Source organism: Panthera uncia, chromosome E3 (assembly GCF_023721935.1).
Source record: "Panthera uncia isolate 11264 chromosome E3, Puncia_PCG_1.0, whole genome shotgun sequence".
Lineage (NCBI taxonomy): Eukaryota > Metazoa > Chordata > Mammalia > Carnivora > Felidae > Panthera > Panthera uncia.
Window position 1 is genome coordinate 1,995,599 of NC_064815.1, and position 20,232 is coordinate 2,015,830.

Sequence of the window (20,232 nt, forward strand, 5' to 3'; positions counted from 1 at the left end):
CGCACCACCCCCATCCCCAGCTCCTGAACACCTGGCTCTCCTCTGACACCAGGTTCCGACATTTGTCCTTTGAGAATTCTCGCAAACACGCCCCACTCACAGCGTCCCCGATGCGTCCCTCTTCCCTTGTGGGTCCCATCCTCCATGTACTCCCCCCCCCCCCCCCCCCCCCCCCCCCCCCCCCCGCAAGCAGCGCTGTGCAGTGGGAGACTCTGCACGCCTCTGAAGGGACTTTAAATGTTCTAGCAACCAGACTGAAAGTACAAAAGGAGGCAAAGCTAGTAATAATGTAGTTTACTTTAACCCCTTCTATCCATACTACGATTTCAGCCTGCCACCAATAGAGGAAATAATTAATGTGGTTTTTCATGTTCCCTGCTTTTTAAAAATTTTCTTAAATATTTATTTACTTTTGAGACAGAGACAAAGACACAGCATGAGCAGGGGAGGGGCAGAGAGAGAGAGGGAGACACAAAATCTGAAGCAGGCTCCAGGCTCTAAGCTGTCAGCACAGAGCCCGACGCGGGGCTCAGACTCACAAACTGTGAGATCGTGACCTGAGCCGAAGTCGGGTCAGACGCTCAACCCACGGAGCCACCCATGTGCCCCCATATTCCCTCGTGTGCACCTCAACTTGGACTGGCCACGTTTCAGGCCACGTGTGGATCCCGCGTGGGACAGCATAGCTCTCAGTTATAATCAGGTGTCTTCGTACTTTTATTCTGTCTGCCTGACCTCCCCCCGCCCCACAAATCACCCCAACCCACACGCACGCCTGACTCTCCTAGACGGGGTGCAAGCTGTCGGGAGCCATGGTGCTTCCGGGACTGGCCAATCCAGCCCAGGAGTTGGAGGACAGATGACCTTCTTCAGATGGTTACAAAGAGTCCTTCTGCCGGGGATCTGGAGGATCCCATGACCTGAGCAGAACCGCCAAGGGGTGGTGACAGTGGTTGGCAATAGTAACAGCTTCTAATTATTGAGTGCCTGCTGTATGCCCTGCCTGTACCAGGGGCTGTCATACACTCGGGTTACGTCCGGTAGTGATACTGCGAGTGTAACCCCTGTTGTCCCAATTTTGCAGATGAGGCATCTGAGGCATGGAGCGGTTACTAGCTTGTCCAGAGTTACACGGCTTCCATGTGGTGGCCTTCGGGTTGGAACCTGATTCTGGTGGACTTCAGAGTCCATGTTCTTTGCCAGCATTTACCTCCCTGATATGATCAGTGACCTAGTAATTATTATTTCCATTAATTGAGAACTTGCTAAGTCTGAGGCCAGGTGGGGGGTGGGGAGGGGCAGGCACAGGACATGGTTCCAGACACAGAGCAGTGGCAGGAGCTCTGGGGACAAACCCCACACCCCAAGATAGGGATGCCAGATTTAATGAATTACAATACAGGGCTCTCAGTTAAATTTGAAAAACAGCAACGGATTTTTTTTTTTTTTTTTTAGTATTAGTATATCCTGTGTGCCATTTGGGACATACTTACACTACATTATGAGTTGTTGATCTGAAATTCAGATTTAACCGGGTGTCCTGTATTTGTTCTGGCACCCCTAGCTCAGAACAGTTTGAAATTAGGAAAACATAATTATCCTCATTTTCTGCACTTGATCTTAGCCCAAAGGCTGAGAAATGATGTTTATCCTCATTTTCCGGATGAGAAAAGGGAAGCCCGGGGAGGTGAGCAGCAGCAAGGAGGCCAGGCTTTAACCCCAGTTCCGCCTGATTGCAAAGACGCTGCAGGGGTCAAGTGTGGCTGTTAGAACAGCTGAGACCTCCCAGTGGCTGTGGGTGCGTGTGCTCTGCGTGGAAGTTTTTTCTTTCTCTTCTCTCGGTCTGGATTTACATTTAAACTGGGGGTTGGGCAGAGGCCAGGGATAAATGGCAGACGTGGTCGTCTGCCCCTGGGAGTGGCGTCTTGCCACCCCAGCAAAGCGAGGCCCAGGGCGGACAGAGCGCCAGAAATGTTTTCTTTGTAGGTCTCTTAAATGTCCCAATTAATGCCAGCCATCCTTAGTCATGAGAGCAGGTCCTAAGCACCAGGCAACTCAAAAGGCCCTGGACTAAGGCCCCTGGCTTTGAAAAGGGGTGTGGATAGTATTACCCTAAGCGGCTTCCAGATGTGAGACGGTGCCACAGCTAAGGGTTCTGGGAGAACACCCCATTGCCAAGCCTGGCATGGTGCCTTGGGAGGCCCGACTGTTTCATCTCAAGGGATGCAAACGGTCAGGGGTCCCTAGCAGGGCCTTACAAAGCTACAGGCGAGGAGGAGTTCAGATTACAGGATCCCCTGAAAGAGTGGGTGAAAGAAAAGGATGCCCGTAGGGGTGGGGCAACAGTCGAGGCCCCACCATGAGGAGGGGTGGGGAGGGAGCTCCACGTCCTGCACCGCTTAATCACGTCAGCGGTCACCAGACACGCGCACGGGCGTGTGTGTCCGGGTGTCTGAACAGATGAGACCTTGTCCCCAGAGACAACACTCTGGTTAGAAGGGAGGAGTATGTTCAAAGCGCAGGCTCCCAGCAATCAGCAGGGGCCAGACCAAGCAGAGGAACTGCTGACGTGACCTCCGAGCCTCAGATCCCCCCCACCCCGCAGACACCAAATACTCCCTTCTCAGCTGGTGGAATGAGAATTCAAGACCATGCGTGGCACGTATACGGGCCTCTATTGCCACCAGAATGTGGCTTTGTCTCCACTTTCTACCACGGGTCTGCAGGGAGATGACCTTGGCCCCCCGGGCTCCGCCCCCACTGCCCTGAGATCATTTGGGCTCATCCAGCCCCGTTCATTATCCTTTGTGCGAACGATGGAGCGGAGGAGGACCACAAGCTTCCACACCAAGTGACTATGTTAGCTTCCTCAGGCTCTGGAGCACATGAGCACAAACTGGGTGGTTTAAACCATTCTCTTACTGTTCTAGAGACCACAGGTCTGAGATCGAGAGAGCAGCGTGCGTGTTGACTCTTGCTGCAGGCTCGGGGCAGGGGTGGGGGAGGGCCCATGCCACGCTTCTGTCCCAGCTTCTGGTGGTCCACAGACCTTGGTGGCATCCAAAGGATTGTGGGTGCCCCTTTCCGGCCTCTGCCCCCAGTGTTCCCCTGTGTGCCTGTGTCTCTATCCAGATTTCCCTCTTACAGGGACACCTGTCCTTGGAGTTAGGGCCCACCCTCGTCCAGCATGATGTCCTCTTAACCTAATTGCATCAGCAAAGACTCGATTTCAAAGTAAGGTCACCTTCGCAGTGTCCAGGTCGACATGAATTTGGGGAGGGGGGCACCGTTCAGCCCAGGACAGCTTCTAGCCTCAGACCCTGCAGTGAGGCTGAGCTGCTGCTTCTAGAAGAACCACCGCTTTTCTAGAAAAGGAAAGTAAAGATGGCCGGTGTCTCCCAAGCACCTGCCGAGTACCAGGCCCAGCACTTGACGCAGGAATCTTGTCTCACTAAATTCCCACTGTGGCCCACTGGGGGCAGTAGCATTTACATCTTTCAGTTTGCAGAAGAGGAAACTGAGGCTCAGGCCACTTATGTGACTGGCCCACAGGTGTCCAAGGAGAAAGAGGCAGAGTGGGTTTTGAACCCAGGACTGGAGGTCTCCAGGGCCCGAGCCCGTGACACCGCAGCCGTCCTGGCTGGTCCTGCAAAGGCCGGAAGGCCAGACCCAGGGGGGCATTTGAGGAAGCTCCCAGCTGCTGCATGGGTGCCGGGCTCTGACGCCGGCCTGTCTCCCCGCTGCAGGCCCGGTACCCCCAGTTCATCAGCAGGGTGAGAGGACGAGGCACTTTTTGCTCCTTCGACACTCCCGATGAGTCCATACGGAATAAACTCGTTTCAATGGCCAGAAACAAAGGTAAGTCCACCAGGAGCGGAAGCTGAGCTCCATCAGGGTCCTCCCCACCCCGTCCCCCGTCACCTGGGACGGGCGCTGTGGGGCAGGGGGCGGCAGGGGGACTGGACAGCGTCTGAGTGTTCTTTCTCAAAAGAGAATGTGGGCAGTGGGATTTCCTTATGCACTTTTTCACTCGGTAGATACGCACTGAGAAGCTGAGTTGCAGTGACACGGGAGAGAATCGTGGTCGTGAACTAGACCGTTGGGGCCTTGCCTTCATGGAGCTCCCAGTCTAGCAGGAAGGGGGCATGGAAGACAGTTTTCATAAACCATCGGTTGCAGTTGTGCACCCTAGGAAGCAGGAAAAGGGGCTAAGGATGGAATAGCTGGGGGAGGTGTCGGGAGGAGGAAATCAGGGGAGGCATCCTTGAGGAGGAGGCGTTTTACCTTAAGTGTAGCCGCGTGAGCAGGGTTGGCCAGCTGAAGGTGGGGAGGGGCATGTGGGCAGAGGAAGGGATGGGCGCAATTACAGGAGGCAGGGTGGAGCCGACAGAGGTGCGGAAGCCTCTGGAAAGGAGCGTGAGGAGGGGCGTGAGGAGGGGCTTCCAGGCGGGGAGGTCAGAGGGCGGATGTGTGGCAGGCACTCTGCTCCGTGTCGGGATCCCAGAGGGGCACGGGTAACTCGCCTCCTGTTCCCGTGAGAAACGGAGTTTCAGAGGCGCCACGAGACCTTGACCAGGGCGCCTTTGAGATCAGCGGGTCCGTGCCTCTCGGGTGACAGTCTGCCCGTCGCACGAGCTGCCCGCCTGCACTTCTGCGTTTACCTGTTTGCCGCTTTCCGTCCCGGCTCCTCCATGAGCTCCTGCAAGACAGGGGCTTTGCCTCGGGACTTAGGTCTCAGTGGGCCTCGCCCAGGGGCAGCAGAGGAGGTGTTGGAGGTGGGAGGGAGGGAGGGAGGCAAGGACAGATGGACGGACGGGAGGTGCCCCGCGTGCGGCTCTGAGCCCAGGCGGCTGACCTCCCTCCTTCGTCCGCTTTCAGGCGTGGTGCTGGGAGGCTGCGGGGACAAATCTATCCGATTCCGCCCCACTCTGGTCTTCAGGGATCACCACGCACACCTGTTCCTCAACATCTTCAGTGACATCTTAGCAGGCTTCAAGTAAAGGAGCCATCTCCCCTGTGCTCTGAGAAAGCCCCGATCTCAACAGTTGTCAAATTAGTTTGCCTAATTCATGTTTTCACTTAAAGGATCAGAGGCGAATGCGTGACCTGTAGGGTTCTTTGCAGGGAGGGGATGTCTGTGGTGGCTTGGGGGGGGGGGGGGGGGGGGGGGGGGGCTGGCTTTGATTCTCCTCCCTGCAGAGCCAATGATGTACATTGGTGTAAGCCCAGAAATTCTGCTTGAGCCCTGGACATAGTCTCAGGCAGGGCCATGAGGGTTCTGGCCATATATCTGCCCACCTCAACCCCAACCGTTTCTTTGGAAGCCAGGCAAGGGAATGACAGCTGCTCGCGGGACTTTTGGGCTCCGGTCCCTCTCAAGTGCCATATTCTGTGACCGAGGATGCTGACACCCTTCGCCCTGGCAGACATGCTCTCCCCTCCCACCCAGCCCTGGAGCTCTGAGCAGGTGCCGTGCACAGTTCATTGACGGACGGGACAGATCGTACGGGGGCAGGAGAGCAAGGACATTAGGATTGAGCTGTGGTCTGGGAAAGGGGTCCTGTGGCCTCCTTACGTACGACTGGGGCCACCCTGCTCGGTGCATCTGGGGACCCTCTAAATTGTGAATTCTGTCCTTGACGGGCTGTTGCCTTGGAGAATCTCTGTGCCATTACTGGCACTTCTTACTCACCAACCCTCTGTTCCCCACACTCTGTTCCCTCTGTTAAATGTGAACCCAGACGTCGGTGGCGGGGGAGAGGGGACGGGACTGCAGCCTGAGCATCTAAGGGGACACACAGGAGCCGGAAGGTCAGAAGCACAAGCCGGTCTCCCAGGAGCGGCAGAGCCACGTCCTCCTGTCTCCCCGGGGCATCTGGGGTCTGACCTGTGGACCCCTCGCCCGGGGGGGCTCTCTAGCTTCTCCTCACCCACCCCTGCTCCACTTGTGCGCGGCCCTTGCCGGACTCCATCACAGGCAGTCAGTTGCTGAGCTAGGTGTCTTCCTCAAGAAGCACCGAGAACACTGGGTGCCAAAACTCCCCCAGAAACCAGATTGCCCGCTGGTTCAAGGTGGCATCCTCATACTGGGCACTCCAGAGGACAGCTGTTCCTGACATGAAAGGGCGTGTAGATTTCCAGGCGGAGGATACTGGAATGCTTAGTCGGCCTGTGGCTGAGGCTCAGGGGCCTCTTCTGGAGGCCAGGCATTCTTGGGACTCGTTGGATTTCAGATGCCCCTAAAAAGAGCATCTGGCTGTCCTGCAGCCGTGCAGACTCGGGAAGCCTGGCTGTCCTCCCGGCCCACCCCCTGCTGCCTGGCCTGCTGGCTCGGGACAGGGGCATATCAAGGTTCCCAGTTCGGCACTTTGTTCTTTCAATAACTAATCATCCAAAGACCTCAAAGCGGTTGTTTTTTTTGGTTTTCTGTCGTGTGTCAGGCTATCTGCTCTGCCAGCAAAATGGAGGTGTCTGCTCCTCTCTCTGCTGGATGCCACTCGTCTGTTCACTCGTCCCTTTAACCGGTCACTCCTTCATGGGACTGTCCTTATGTACCTGCTCTGCCCCAGGCCCAGTGCAAAGCCCCAGGAATACAGAGGGGAAATACAACATGGTCCCTCCTCTCGAGGGATTCACATGTCATCGGGGACAACAGACTCTTAAGTCAGTAGTCAAAGCAGAGGGGCAAGTGCTGTGCCGAGAGGAATGTACGGGAACGTCAGGAAATCAGAGGGAGTGTCCGTCAGGGGCGGGGGTTTTCAGGGGGCAAGTGACCTTTGAGCAGGGTTTTGCAGAACAAGCAAGAGTTCTCCAAGCAGACAAGGCAAGGAAGAGTGTCACAGGAAAGGGAACACACTTTCAAAGGCACCTCAGCCCACAGTCTCGCACCTTTCGCTGGGGATCCAGATTCTCAATATCCCAAGGCAATATCCCAAGATTCAAGGCCTTATTTAACAAGCCAGATGCAAACCAAACCATAATTCATTTATTGGCACAAGGACGCTTTCTCTGGAGGACTTTAACGTTGGGTGCAAACATTCAGTAAGGTTCCTGGGGTCCCAAAGGTTTCCGACCCAGGGCACGACCAGAAACTGGGCTCTCTTTGGTGGAGAGAGTGGCCATAGACATTTTGTTCTCTCCCACGGGGCAGTCATAGAGGAATGAAATCGTTTTATCTGGGAAGTCATGTCCAGACTTACTCCCTCCTTACCAAGGGAAGTTACTTCTCGTGAAACTTTTTAAGCCATTTATCAACACGTTCTTGTTGGCTCAGGGCATAGTAGGAGTTCCTGAGGCATCTTCTTTTCAGGGTGGGGGTAGAGCTGGAAGGATTTCAAAGCAGAGGACTCTCGGCAGGGCTCAAGATGGTAGAAACTGTGGAGAGGGGGGTAACAACGGGGAGCCCGGCCGACAGGTTGCTGTCCAGGGCTGGGCCCGCGGAGCGCTTCTGTGGCCGACGGTCTGGGAACGAACCCATCTCCCATCAGTGCTGTAGACTTTAGTAACTATCTCTAGGAAGTCTTTTACAGAAAGCAAGGTCCTGTAATAGCAAGTCTTAGCACATCCTCACTTTTATTGTAAATGTTTTTTTATAATTTTTACTGACAGTAACCATGCAAAATTGTGCACATTAAAACATCTATATATCTATACCTATCTCTATACATATATATATAAATGTATACATATACCAGCTCATGGTAGAGAAGCATAGCTAGGGAGCACCGCCCACTAATGCATTCAAATCTTGTTTACGGTATTCTGTTGACAGTGCGAATAAATGATAAAGAAGTTAACATGTCACAGTGTAACTGATGACCATACGCACAATTCCGTGAAATTAAATGTTTCCTGTGTTAATCGGTATTCTTAAATTTAAAAAAAAAAAATTTATAATGGAAACAGAGTGAATGTGTCCTTTTTGGGTTTGGAAACAGTTTTGTTAAATAATTGTTTGACAAGCACACATTAAGCACCTACTCTGTACCTCTTAGGGAGGTCTTGGGGGGTTATACTCTACCTGCCCAAGTCTGCCTGTACTTAGGACATACTGTGAGGCCACTATTTTCACCAGGCTTCATCAAGGACTTACCATGTGACGGGGGCACAGGGATGGACAAGGCGTGGTCCTTACGCTCAGCTCATCTTTGGTGGGGCAGAGGTCACAGCGACACGGGTAGACCCTGGACGCTGCACATGAACAAAGGGCGGGCCCCGAGCTGGGGTGGAAGTTGGTCCCTGAGTTTCATCTTCAGGGTCAAGCAGGAACTGCACCAGTGACTCAGAGGCAGGATGGAGGGCATTCCAGACCCCGGACACAAAGGCAGGGTGAGGGCAGGCATCCCAGGGTGTGGATCAGAGAAAGACCACAAGAGTCAGAGACCAAACAGGCAGGACTGGGCCCCAGAGGGGCTTTGGGGCCACACTGCGAGGCAGGGGATTTCCACGCAGGGGTGCAGGAGGTGCAGGTTCAGAGCAGGGGGGAAATCCAACATGCCGAGGACATGAGGGATGGAGAGACCGACACACCAGTCAGGAGTGTCTAGGACCCAACCTGGACAGGGACCGTGGGCTCCTGCTCCCAGCTGTCAGTGACCCCCGTGTGGCTCTGACTTTTCTCACCTGCAAATTGCATGGTTTGGATTGCATGGTTTCCCAGGTTCCTTCCACCGTGGACACTCAACGCGTCTATAAGATTATCGTCGAAGGCAAGGTTTACTATTACATGTATTGTTTAGGGGCACCTGGGTGGTGGCTCAGTCAGTTTAGTGTCCGACTCTTGGTTTCGGCTCAGGTCACGATCTCACAGTTTGAGTTTGAGCTCTACGTTGGGCTCTGTGCTGACCCTGGGATTCTCTCTCTCTCCCTCTCTCTGCCCTTCCTCTGCTCGCTTGCTCTCAAATAAATAAACTTAAAAAAAATTTTTTTTAAACAAAACAAAACGTATTTTAAAAATAATCACATATTGGGGCGCCTGGGTGGCTCAGTCGGTTAAGCGTCTGACTTCAGCTCAGGTCACGATCTTGCGGTCCGTGAGTTCGAGCCCCGCGTCAGGCTCTGGGCTGATAGCTCAGAGCCTGGAGCCTGCTTCCGATTCTGTGTCTCCCTCTCTCTCTGCCCCTCCCCCGTTCATGCTCTGTCTCTCTCTGTCTCAAAAATAAACGTTAAAATAAATAAATAAATCACGTATAAACAGGGCACCTGGGTGGCTTAGTCGGTTGAGCATCCGACTTCGGCTCAGGTCATGATCTTGTGGTTCGTGGGTTCGAGCCCCACGTCGGGCTCTGTGCTGACAACTCGGAGCCTGGAGCCTGCTTTGGATTCTGTGTCTCCCTGTTTCTCTGCCCCTCCTCCTCCCCCGCTTGTGCTTCATGTGTATCTCTCAAAAATAAACATTAAAGAAAAATTTTAAATAATCACATACAGTAACAATTATCGTTTGTTGACCATCTCCTATGTGCAAGCATAGGCTGCAGGTGCTTTATAATTTTCATGACAAACCTATGAGCTGTGCCTACTTTTTTTTTTAATGTTTATTTTTGAGAGTGTGAGTGGGGGAGGGGCAGAGAGAGAGGGAGCCACAGAATCCGAAGCGGGCTCCAGGCTCTGAGCTGCCAGCACAGAGCCCGACGCGGGGCTCAAACCCATGAATCGTGAGATCATGACCTGAGCTGAAGTCGAACGTCTAACTGAGCCACCCAGGAGCCCGTTGTGTGCTTACTTGTAAGATGAGGAAACAAGCTCAGAGAGGTTGGGGGAACCCGCCCCAACCATTCAGCTCAGGAGCTAGGATTTGAAACCCAGACGTAGGAATTATGGCACACTAGTGTATCAACAGATGTGTGTGTATGCGCGCACAGCCAGCTTGGGATCGGGTGAGGGCAGGGGCTGTCCGCCACCCCAGGACCTTTCTCACAGCCAGCCTGGCCGCCAGACTTGGAAGGCCCATCTGAACTGGTCAACATCAGTGTGAGCTCTTAGCATACCTTCTTAGAGCCGGTGGGTGATTGGAAGGCACCGAAACCTCAAATACTCCTCGTTACAAATGGTCACTGTGGGGCACCTGGGTGGCTCAGCTGGTTGAGTGTCTGACTCTTGATTTTGGCTCAGGTCACGATCCCAGGGTCGTGGGATGGAGCTCCGTGTCAGGCTCTGCACTGGGCATGGAACCTGCTTGAGAATCTTCCTCTCTCTCCCTCTCGCTCTGCCCCTCTCCCCTGCTCGCTCTCTCTCTCTCTCTCTCTCTCTCTCAAAACTATAAATAAAGCCAGGCACTGCTTCCTATTTTCTGTTCTCCATCCATGCTGGGGAGGCAGTGGAATGACCCGACTCTGCTACTTTCTAGCTGGGTGGCCCTCTGAGCCTCCTCTGTAATGCTATCCTGCTAGCCTAGCACGTATCAAATGCTTCCCTGGACCAAGCGCTATTTTAGGTGGATTCCAGGTACTAAGTCCATCGTCCCAACCCCCTTAGGTGGGTACTTTTATTGCCACTGCTTCCCCGATGAAGAACCCAAGGCACACGGAGAACTTCTCTGGCCACAGCCACAACGTGGCAGGGCATAGTGACTCCCATGATTCCAAACAATGATACATTTCTGTCAACCTTCCAGTTCCTGCTCACAGCAGTAAACCTACTTCCCAATGCAGATACAAGCCCCACGGAGTCTCGGAGTCTCGGAGTGTATCTCAACTGTTAATCAGTAAAATGGATGTTTTGTCTCCAGAGTTGGTAAAACATGGCCCTGCCTGATTAATCGGACAGGATTTTACAGTTGAATGCCACGGGAGCAAAACAAAGCCATAAAAGTTGGACTCTGCCTGGGACTCAAAGGGACCCTGTTACTTTCCATTTGGGGACTCACAAGTCCTGAAGTCACAGAGCAGCAGTGAAACGAAAGCCCCCAGCCCTGGCCATCTGGGCAGTTTTCCCCCGGCTGCCCCCACCCCCACAAGCGGCTAAGTCCCCCACATCGGCTCTGGGGAGTGCATTCAACATGGTCGCTGAATGGTAGATATGCGGCCCTGTAACATGGAAGTCTCATCTTTGATCACCAGTGCAGGTAGGACACCAGCTCCCAGCTGTGCACACCGCAGATGTCCCCAGCTAGAGCTGACCTCCCCGCGGTCTGGGGGACCATGTCTCAGTCTGCCCAGGGGGCTATGACAGAATACGAATACCACTGCTGGCCTACAACCCACTCGCGAGCTCCCTGGGTGCAAACTGAGACTGGCTCCCATACAGGGAAGGCAGAGAGAGGCTGGAGAGAGAGGAGGCCGCTCCAGTGGGCAGGCGGCAGGACTCACTAATACCTGCAAGAGGACTTAACTCACGAGGGGCCTTAACTTACAAGGCTTGTCTTGGGCGGCTGCAAGATAAGGCCTCCACACCCACCTGCCAGAATCTGAGTTTATGTGGAGGCCTTAACTGGGTTCAGGCATGTCTACCGTGCAGATGGCCTCAACCCCACATCACTGTTTCAAGGTTGTGTCCTTGGGCAGCTTCCGGAAACAGAGAAGCCAAGTAGAACCTATATTCCAAGGACAGGGGAGGGGGTGGGGAGCCTCCGATTGCCCAGGGCCAGCCTGAGGGTCAACTGGCAGTCATGCCTTCTTGATGACCTCCCCAACAACCATAGACTGGGCAGCTTAAACATTAAACACAGATTTCTCACAGTTCTAGAGGCTGCAAGGCCATGATTGGTAGGTGAGGCCCCTTGTTATGTCCTCATATGGCCTTCCTTGGGGCACGCGCGCACACACACACACACACACACACACACAGAGCCTCTTTATTCGTACAGGCCCTGATCACACGAAGGGGACCCTGATCACCTCCCAAAGGCTCCACCCCAAACACCATCACATTGGGGGTTACGGTTCCAACATAGGAGTTTTCAGGGGTGGGGGGTAGATATACATGTTCAGTCCACAGCAAGTACTGTACGAAAATGGACATAGCACAGACCACGCCATTCCCTGCAGTTAAATTCTACACAGCCCAGGGCGTGCAGGCGGGTCTCAGCGGACAGGCAGGAAAACCACTCTAGAAGGGACAGGCATAGCCATGTCACCGATGCTCTCCACAACGGAATGATTCCTAATGTCAGCCCAGCTTCCAAGGCCAGCATGGGAATTCACGGTGGATTCACCTAAAAAGCTGACTTGAGAGATCTCGAGCTTTTTACAGCATTTTTCACTTGTTAAGACAGACAAGATGTTCATCATGAATACTTAAAAACAGTATTGGAAGGTTGTAACGTTGAAGATGGGTATCTTCCCTCCATTCCACCCACCCCCACACACACACTTCACCCTCTCCCCAGAGGTAACCACTGTGAACTTGCAGTGTATGGGGGTTTTTACAAACACAAGACCACACAAAACTCTATTGGTTCTGTGACTTGCTTTTTCTACTGATCGCGGTTGCCATGGTTACCTTTCCACATCAGCAGATACTGTTCAAGCTCATTCTTTTTAAGGGCCATGCAATATTCCATAGTAAGGCTCTACCGACATTTATTTAACTGTGTCGCCTACTAATGAAAACTGTTTAGGGGCACCTGGGTGGCTCAGTCGGTTAAGCTTCCGACTTTGGCTCAGGTCATGATCTCACGGTTCATAGGTATGAGCCCCACATCAGGCTCTGTGCTGACAGCTCAGAGCCTGGAGCCTGCTTTGGATTCTGTGTCTCCCTCTCTCTCTCTGCTCCTCCCCTGCTCACATTCTGTCTCTCTCTCAAAAATAAATAAACCTTAAAAATTTCTTTTAAAAATGTTTATTTCCAGTTTTGTCATTGCTGTTTGTTTTGCTATTAGGAACACTCAGTGAACATCTTCGTATGTCTCCTTGGGTATTTCTATTAGATTATTATTTTGGATTTGTTGTCAAAGTGGGGGAATCACCCATATATCCATCACCTGAATCTGAAGACCACTTGCATTTTCCGAGACACTGCTTTCTCATCTGCTGCACGGCTTTTGGGAAGGGTAAATCCCACGCAGGGATTCTCAAAAGTCAGGGTGCCTTGGAATTACCTGGGAAGCATAAAGATTCAAACTCCCCAGCATCTACCGGAATCCGTCCTTAGGGACTCAGCACAGGTTTTGCTAGTTTTGCTGGTGTTGACCCGGGGAGTCTGGGCGGCTCCCAGGGACCGCCCTCGTGGTGCTGCTGAAGTCCCGCCGCGGTCAGGTGGAGATCGCGATTCCGGCTCGGAAATGAACGCATGCATGATGCCTTTGCTGTGTGTGCCCTCTGCTGGTACCGTGTGAGCAGACACACATCGAAATGGAGGCTCTCTCATGCCACGGCTGGTGGGCTGGTGAGGACGGGGTTTTCACCTCCCAGGGTGGTGATACTACAGAGCAGTGACTGGCAACCCAGGCTACAGGTAAGAATCGCCCTGACAATGGCAACTGCTGGTCGTGGGCCTGGGCAGCAATATTTTTAAAAAGCTCCCCAGGTGATTCTGCACACGGAACCAGAGCTGAGAATGTATTCTTTAAGGGGGGGGGGAAATTGGCCAGGGAACACAGAGTCCACAGAGGCAGGAGTTACTCTGGTGTTTTCTGTCTACTAGAGTCTGTTTCAGAAATAGACTGAAATAGACTAAAATTCCAGCCTGGCTGCATTTCAGAATTGGCTTCGAGACTGTCAAAAATACAGATTCTGGGGACCCACCCCTGACATAACTAAAATCTCTGGGGGTGACGTTCACTCAGGTTAATAGCTTAGAACTAGACCGACACCAGGGACTATTTGAGTTAATTCTTATCTTTAATGAGGTCAAAGTCAAATCGTTAATACCGCCTGAGACATTTTATAGGCAAAGACTGTCTTTGGGGAAAGGGGTTCACAGTCTTTGAAGGAGCTGGTAAGCGGGTGAGGGAACAGTATGGAAGGAAACCAAGAGCTACATGTAATTGCTATGTAACTGACTCTTCTCTATACAAGTGAATCTTCACTAACAACTTCTTGAGCATAAAGAACACCTGTTATACAGAGAAAGAGGGGAGGGGAGGGGAGGGGAGGGGAGGGGAGGGAGAGGGGGGGAGAGAGCACACATGCGCAAGAGTGCTCTATACAGACATTGGGGAGAAAGGTTTCCAGACAGGGAACTGCCAATGCAAAGACCCTGAGGCTGGAGCATCCTTGATTACTGAAGGGACAGCAAACTGGATATGACTGGCAGTGGTTGAAGACAGAGCTGTGGATAAGACACAGCTGGGGACAGGGGTGGACCCAGACCACGTTAGACTTGTAGGCCACGGTGAGCACTTCAGTTTTTACCGCAATGCCGTGGTTTGTTTGTTTGTTTATTATCGCTGGCTGCTGTGAGAACAGGCTCTAGATGGGTAAGGATAATAGAAGCAGCAGGCTGCAACAACCCAGGGAACATACGAGGGCAGTGTGGATCAGAATGGCAGGAGGTGGACAGGGTGAGAGGTGGTCAGCTTCTGGTTGTAGTTTTAAAATAGAGTCAGCATTGGGGTGTCTGGGGTTAAACATCCACCTTCACCTCAGGTCACGATCTCACAGTCTGTGAGTTCGAGCCCCGCGTCGGGCTCTGTGCTGCCAGCTCAGAGCCTGGAGCCTGCTTCGGATTTTGTGTCTCCCTCTCTGCCCCTCCCCCCGCTCATGCTCGGTCTCTCTCTGTCAAAAATAAGTAAACATTAAAAAAAAGTTGTTTAAAGTCGCATGAAACAAGTCAATGGAACCACATGCCATTTACCTTGAAGAAAGAGGCCCCAGGGACGCCCAGGCCCACACCCAGACCCTGGGTCACTGCTCAGTGGGGGTTCTCCTGTGTGCAGAGCCGTTGTGTCTGGGAAAACCATAGATATGCCCAGGCAGTGGGTGCCCAGTGTCCCCAAACATCTGAGGGACACAACCACACACTCCCCAGACTTCAGTCTCCAACCACAGGAATGAATTCACACCAGCTGGCATTTAATAGAGAATTCAAATCCATGATCCTACCACCTTTCATTTGCATCTTTAACTAAAACTGAACACAAATTAAACAGTGCTGTTTTCAGGGCACCTGGGTGGCTCAGTCGGTTGAGCATCAGGCTTTTGATTTTGGCTCCAGGTCATGATCTCATGGTTCATGAAATCGAGCCCCACGATGGGCTCTGCAATGACAGTGCAGAGCCTGCTTGGGATTCTCTCTTTCCCTCCCTCTCTGCTCCTCCCTTGCTCACACTAAGTAAATAAATTTTAAAAAGAAAATAAAAAGTGAAGGACCAACCACATCCACCCGGTGGAATATTTTGCAATTTCTGAATTTGTTTTTGCAAAAAGAGTATGATTTGAATGAGGGGCGCCTGGCTGGCTCAGTCAGTAGAGCGTGCGACTCTTGATCTTGGGGAGTTCGAGCCCCACGATGGGTGTGGAGTCGACTTCAAAAAAATAAAGGACACCTAGGTGGTTCAATCGGTTAAGCATCTGACGTCAGCTCAGGTCACGATCTCATGGCTTGTGAGTCCAAGCCCCACATCAGGCTGTCTGCTGTAGGCACGGAGCTCACTTCAGATCCTCTGTCCACCTCTTTCTGCCCTTCCCCTGCTCGCTTGTGCACTCTCTCGTGCTCTCTCTCTCTCAAAATAAAGATTTAAAAATATTTAAAAAAATAAATACACAAATTAAAAAAAAATTTTTTTAAGGAGGATTTGGGGCTCCTGGGTGGCTCAGTCAGTTAAGCACCTGACTTTGGCTCGGGTCATTATCTCGCGGTCTGTGAGTCTGAGCCCCGTGTCAGGCTCTATGCTGACAGCTCAGAGCCCAGAGCCTGCTTCGGATTCTTTGTCTCCCGCTCTCTCTCCCGTTACCCACTCACACTTGGTCTCTCTCTCCTTCAAAAATAAATAACTTTCCCCAGTTTTACTGAGATAGAATTGACATATAACATCGTATCAGCTTAGGGTATACAACATAATGATTTATGCACGTATATATCACAAAATGATTATGACAAGGTCAGTTAACATCAGGCATCTCACATAGTAATGAGGTATTTTTTTTCTTGTGAGAGAATATTTTTAATGTGTTTACAAGTAAGATAGCTATGTTACATGAAGCAAAAAAAAAAAACCAATTCCAGGTACAGGATAACATCTATGTTTTTAAAAAGCCTGCAAGCACGGTAAGATACCACCTCCTGCCCATCAGGAGGATGTGGAGAAGCCAGAACCCTCGTGCACGGCTGAGACGGGTAAAAAAAGGCATGGCGGCTGTGGGAAAGTTCGGCGGTTCCTCAAAAACTTGCACACAGTCACCGTAAGATCCAATATTTCCACCTGTCCGCCTGTCGGCATCCAGGAGCCCCAAAAGAAGCGACAGCAGGGACTCGTGCGCCAAATCTGACAGCAGCACTGTTCCCAACAGCCAAAAGGTGGAAACTATCAAAATGTCCATCAACAGACAGATAAGCAAACTGTGGTCTCTACTGTGGTTATCCAGCCACGAAAAGCAATGAGGCTCTCACACAGGCTACAGCATGGATGCATGTTGGAAACATCACGCCAGGTGAAAGAAGCCAGACACAAAACCACAGTGGGCGATTCCGTTTACGTGGAATGTCCAGAAAAAGCAAATTCACAGAAACAGAAAGCAGATGAGTGGTTACGAGGCCGGAGGCAGGGGGAGATGGGGAATGACCATTTAATGGGTACAGAGTTTCTCCTTGGGATGATGAAAACGTTCTGGAAATGAGCAGATGTGATGGCTGCACAACGTTGTAGGCGTCCTTAATACCACTGAAGTGTACATTCAAAAATGGCTGAAGGAATACATTTACATGATGTGTGTTTTAACACAATAAAAGACTGGAAGTCCCCACAATAAAGCATCTAGTCACTGACTTCTGAGTGGTGGAACTGTTGACGATCACCTCTTCCTTCCTCTTTATTTTGCTACAGACTGAAACAAACATCTATTACTAACCACTAATCGTGCACACAACTAGCTTTAGCTTATAAAAGAACGCACCAGAACACAGCTCGCCTGGTTTTATCCACCAGAGCCTTCGGACAGGAGGGCCCCAGGCCACAACCTTGGCAAAGGGATGCTGCGCTCGCCTGGCCAGCACCCTCCGCCGCCGTCACACGACCCGCCTCTACCTGGGCTTCTTCCCGTCCTTCCCTGCTGCTGAGGCCCCGATGGGGGCGGCACAGGCCTCGGGTAAGCCCTACTCACCTTTGTACTGACCTTGACATTTACCGTTTATTTTCACACCCATGCCAGGAGACAGGATTTTTCCCTTTCTCAGATGTGAAAACCAGGGTTGAGAGACACGGGGACTCCAGGACAGGCAGTCGAGAACTGACAGCACCCGCGTCTGCTCAAGCCACGTCCTGAGCTTGCTCTGCCTCACCTCCCTGACTTCCGATTTCGCGGCACTGCCCTGCCTGAGTGAACCGGACACAGCTTCCTCCGAGAACCAGCTGTGAACTTCTGGCCGTTATCTGACTAAATGTCACACAAATGCAGTATGGATTGGTACCAAGGGCCTCTTTCCAAAACGCGATCACTAGCTTCTGTCTTAGGACTCTGTACATCCCAAAAGACGGGTGCCCAGAGGCCCTGCCGAAGTCTTCAGGTGCCCGATCCCCTGTTTCATCCTCGGCCTTCCTGCTGGAGACCCAGCTCCCAATTCACTTGAGGGAGTCCAGCGTCCCAAACACCTGCGCGAAACGCTCTCTGTCCACGATGCGTCCGTAGCGAAGGGTGAGGTAGAAGGTCTCCTTCCCACTGTACTGCTGGATACGCACAAACAGCTCCTGGGCCCGGTCCTTGGTTTCCGTCATGGGGATCACGTCAGCCACGGGGCAGTCCGTGTCCTGCCGCCGGCCCCAGAAGGTCAGGTGCGCCACCCGCAGCACAGTGCCCGCCTCGTTCACATACAGGATGCCCACCAGCCTCCGGAAGAAATAGCTCATCCAGCAGAGCATGGCCAGGGCAAAGCCAGCCACCCCGCCCGCGACACACAGGGAGTCGAGCGTCACGAAGCCCTGCGAGTACCAGTAGCAGCCAGGCGGGAGGGCCAGCACCGTGAGGGCCGTCTGTGCCACCTTCAGCCGAGACAAGTACCCGAAGGCTCTGATGGCGTCAAACCGGTAGACCATCTGGAAGTTCTCTGTCTCCACGCCTGCCGCTTTCTCCTTCAGGGCGGGGCACCCGCTCCCCACCCACCTCCCCGGATCCCGGCCGGTGACTGTGCGGCACCACAGCCCGCAGACAGGCCTTCTCCACAGGGCCGGGCCGGGCCGCCGAAGCACAGCGCGGAGGAGGGCAGCCTGGAAGGGAGAAAGGAGACCACTGCTCTCAGGGAACTCAGCCGTGCTGATCACACGACGAACATTTGCGGAGCATCTCACCCACAAGCTCCCGCCAACCCTGCGAGGTTGCCTTTACTGCCAGAGACGGAGGGACAGAGAAAGCCAAATGCTTTAAGTCACGGGATCTTCATACAAGCAGTGCAAGACAGGCGCTCCCTGTGGTTGACCCTTGAAAAATGGAGGCGTGAGGGACGGCCACCCCCATGCAGTCAAGAATCCACATGTAGCTTTTGACTCCTCAAAAACCTAACTACTAATAGCCTACGGCTGACCAGGACCTAAACCGATAAGTCGATTAACACATATTTTGTATATTACATGTATCATACGCCGTATCCTTACAGCAAAGTCAGCTAGAAAAAAGAACGAGATTACGAAAACCGTAAGAGAAAACACATTTACGGAGCTGTACTGTATTATCCAGACCATTCAGTTTACGTTGTTCACAAGATGAATCATCTGTCAGTACATAAATCGATAACTGCCTTACAGGATACAAAACATCAACAGGTGTTTTGTTACCTGCCAACACTAGACACAAAAATAGAAAGATAATAAGGGAGATGCCTATTTATTTATAAGTAGGATGATTCAAGGATTGATAACAAAGACGCACTAGTAGGATCCTTTGATGGTGGCCTAGTGTAACCCTGTGTAACCATACGGCTGTTTCACAGGGGCCTCGCCTATACACTAAGGAATGAATGGTTAGAAAGTTTTCGTGGCCTACCGTGTCCCAGTTGGATTCATAATACACACTACCGGAAACACTATTTTTTAAAAAACCACTTAGCTGTGACGATATACTGATATGCCGTCTCTCCAGTTAGGAGAGGGGGGCATACTGGACCCCAACGTAACTCTTTGAGAGCAACGTGACAAAACAATAAGACACATCATTAATTTTATATTAAATTATCACCCACCTTATGCCTCTAAGGACAGGCCATCCATTTGCGGGTGAATCTTGCATATGACGTCCTGCCCAATGAATACCCAGGCGATGATGCAGTCCTACACAGTTCCTGCCGTACAGTTACCAGACTTTCACACGGAGACACTCGCGCGCACACACACACACACACACACACACACACACACACAACAGGTCAGTTTAACCGTACGGCATGACGACTATTTAGTATTCATTACGTGGAAGGGGTCTTTGTCCTCGTCATCTTTACGCTGAGCAGGCTGCGGGCGAGGCAGAGGACAGGCTGGTCTAGCCGTCTCAGGGGAGGCGGAGGCAGAGCTAGAGGAGGTGGAAGAGGAGGCAAGAGGGGCAGGCACACCCGGTGTAACTTCACGGACACACCTTGTAACTTCCGTTTGACTTCTCTGCCTTTTCCTCTCTCCGAAAATGTTTCTATAGGGTACCAGCCCTTCTTCCACCACTTGCTTTAGTCTCAGTGCCCGTATCACAGAAGGGTCCATGTTGTGAAAGAAGTCAAAAGCCGTCTTGAATAATCGAAACCCTTCTGCCAGGTTGTCTAACGTCAACTTGTTTTCTGGCGCCGCTTCTCACGCATCTTCATCCGGCACCGGTCCGGAAACTCTCGCCTCCGCCGACTCACCCTCTGTTAACTCCTCTGGTGCGGTGACTCTGGGCGCCTGAGGTGGCAACTCATCTACTGCCTCTTGGGCGGGGGAAGCTGCTTCCCCTGCTATGTTGACATTTTTTAAGCCAAACCTCTTTCTGAAATTATCAAACCATCCTTTGCTGGCACTAAATTCTCCAGCCTTGGATCCTTCACCTTCCTTTTGCTGTAAGTGGTCATACAATGACTTTGCTTTTTCTCGAATCGTGTTAGAGTCTATAGGTATGCCTTTCCTATAGCGATCCTGCACCCACGTAAAAGCTGCATTTTCAATACGAGATAAAAAGCTGTCTC

General features: G+C 52.1%; 2 protein-coding genes across 3 annotated transcripts in view; one reads left to right on the forward strand and one right to left on the reverse strand.

Moving 5' to 3' along the window:
- Positions 1 to 7,719, forward strand: part of ABAT (4-aminobutyrate aminotransferase) — an 89,819-nt gene extending 82,100 nt beyond the window's left edge. For both annotated transcript variants that reach the window (XM_049638208.1, XM_049638209.1), the window contains exons 15-16: positions 3,747 to 3,858; positions 4,879 to 7,719. In XM_049638208.1, the coding sequence (XP_049494165.1) occupies positions 3,747 to 3,858; positions 4,879 to 5,000 (234 nt within the window). In that variant the 3' untranslated portion in view covers positions 5,001 to 7,719. The remainder of the gene's footprint in view (positions 1 to 3,746; positions 3,859 to 4,878) is intronic.
- A 6,306-nt stretch (positions 7,720 to 14,025) lies between these two features.
- On the reverse strand, positions 14,026 to 19,469 carry TMEM186 (transmembrane protein 186). The gene is made up of 2 exons (XM_049639357.1): positions 19,465 to 19,469; positions 14,026 to 18,410 (listed from the first exon to the last, which is right to left on the reverse strand). The coding sequence occupies exons 1-2, from the start codon at positions 19,467 to 19,469 to the stop codon at positions 17,657 to 17,659; spliced, it is 759 nt and encodes a 252-aa protein (XP_049495314.1). The 3' UTR covers positions 14,026 to 17,656.
- Between the last annotated feature and the right edge of the window lie 763 nt (positions 19,470 to 20,232).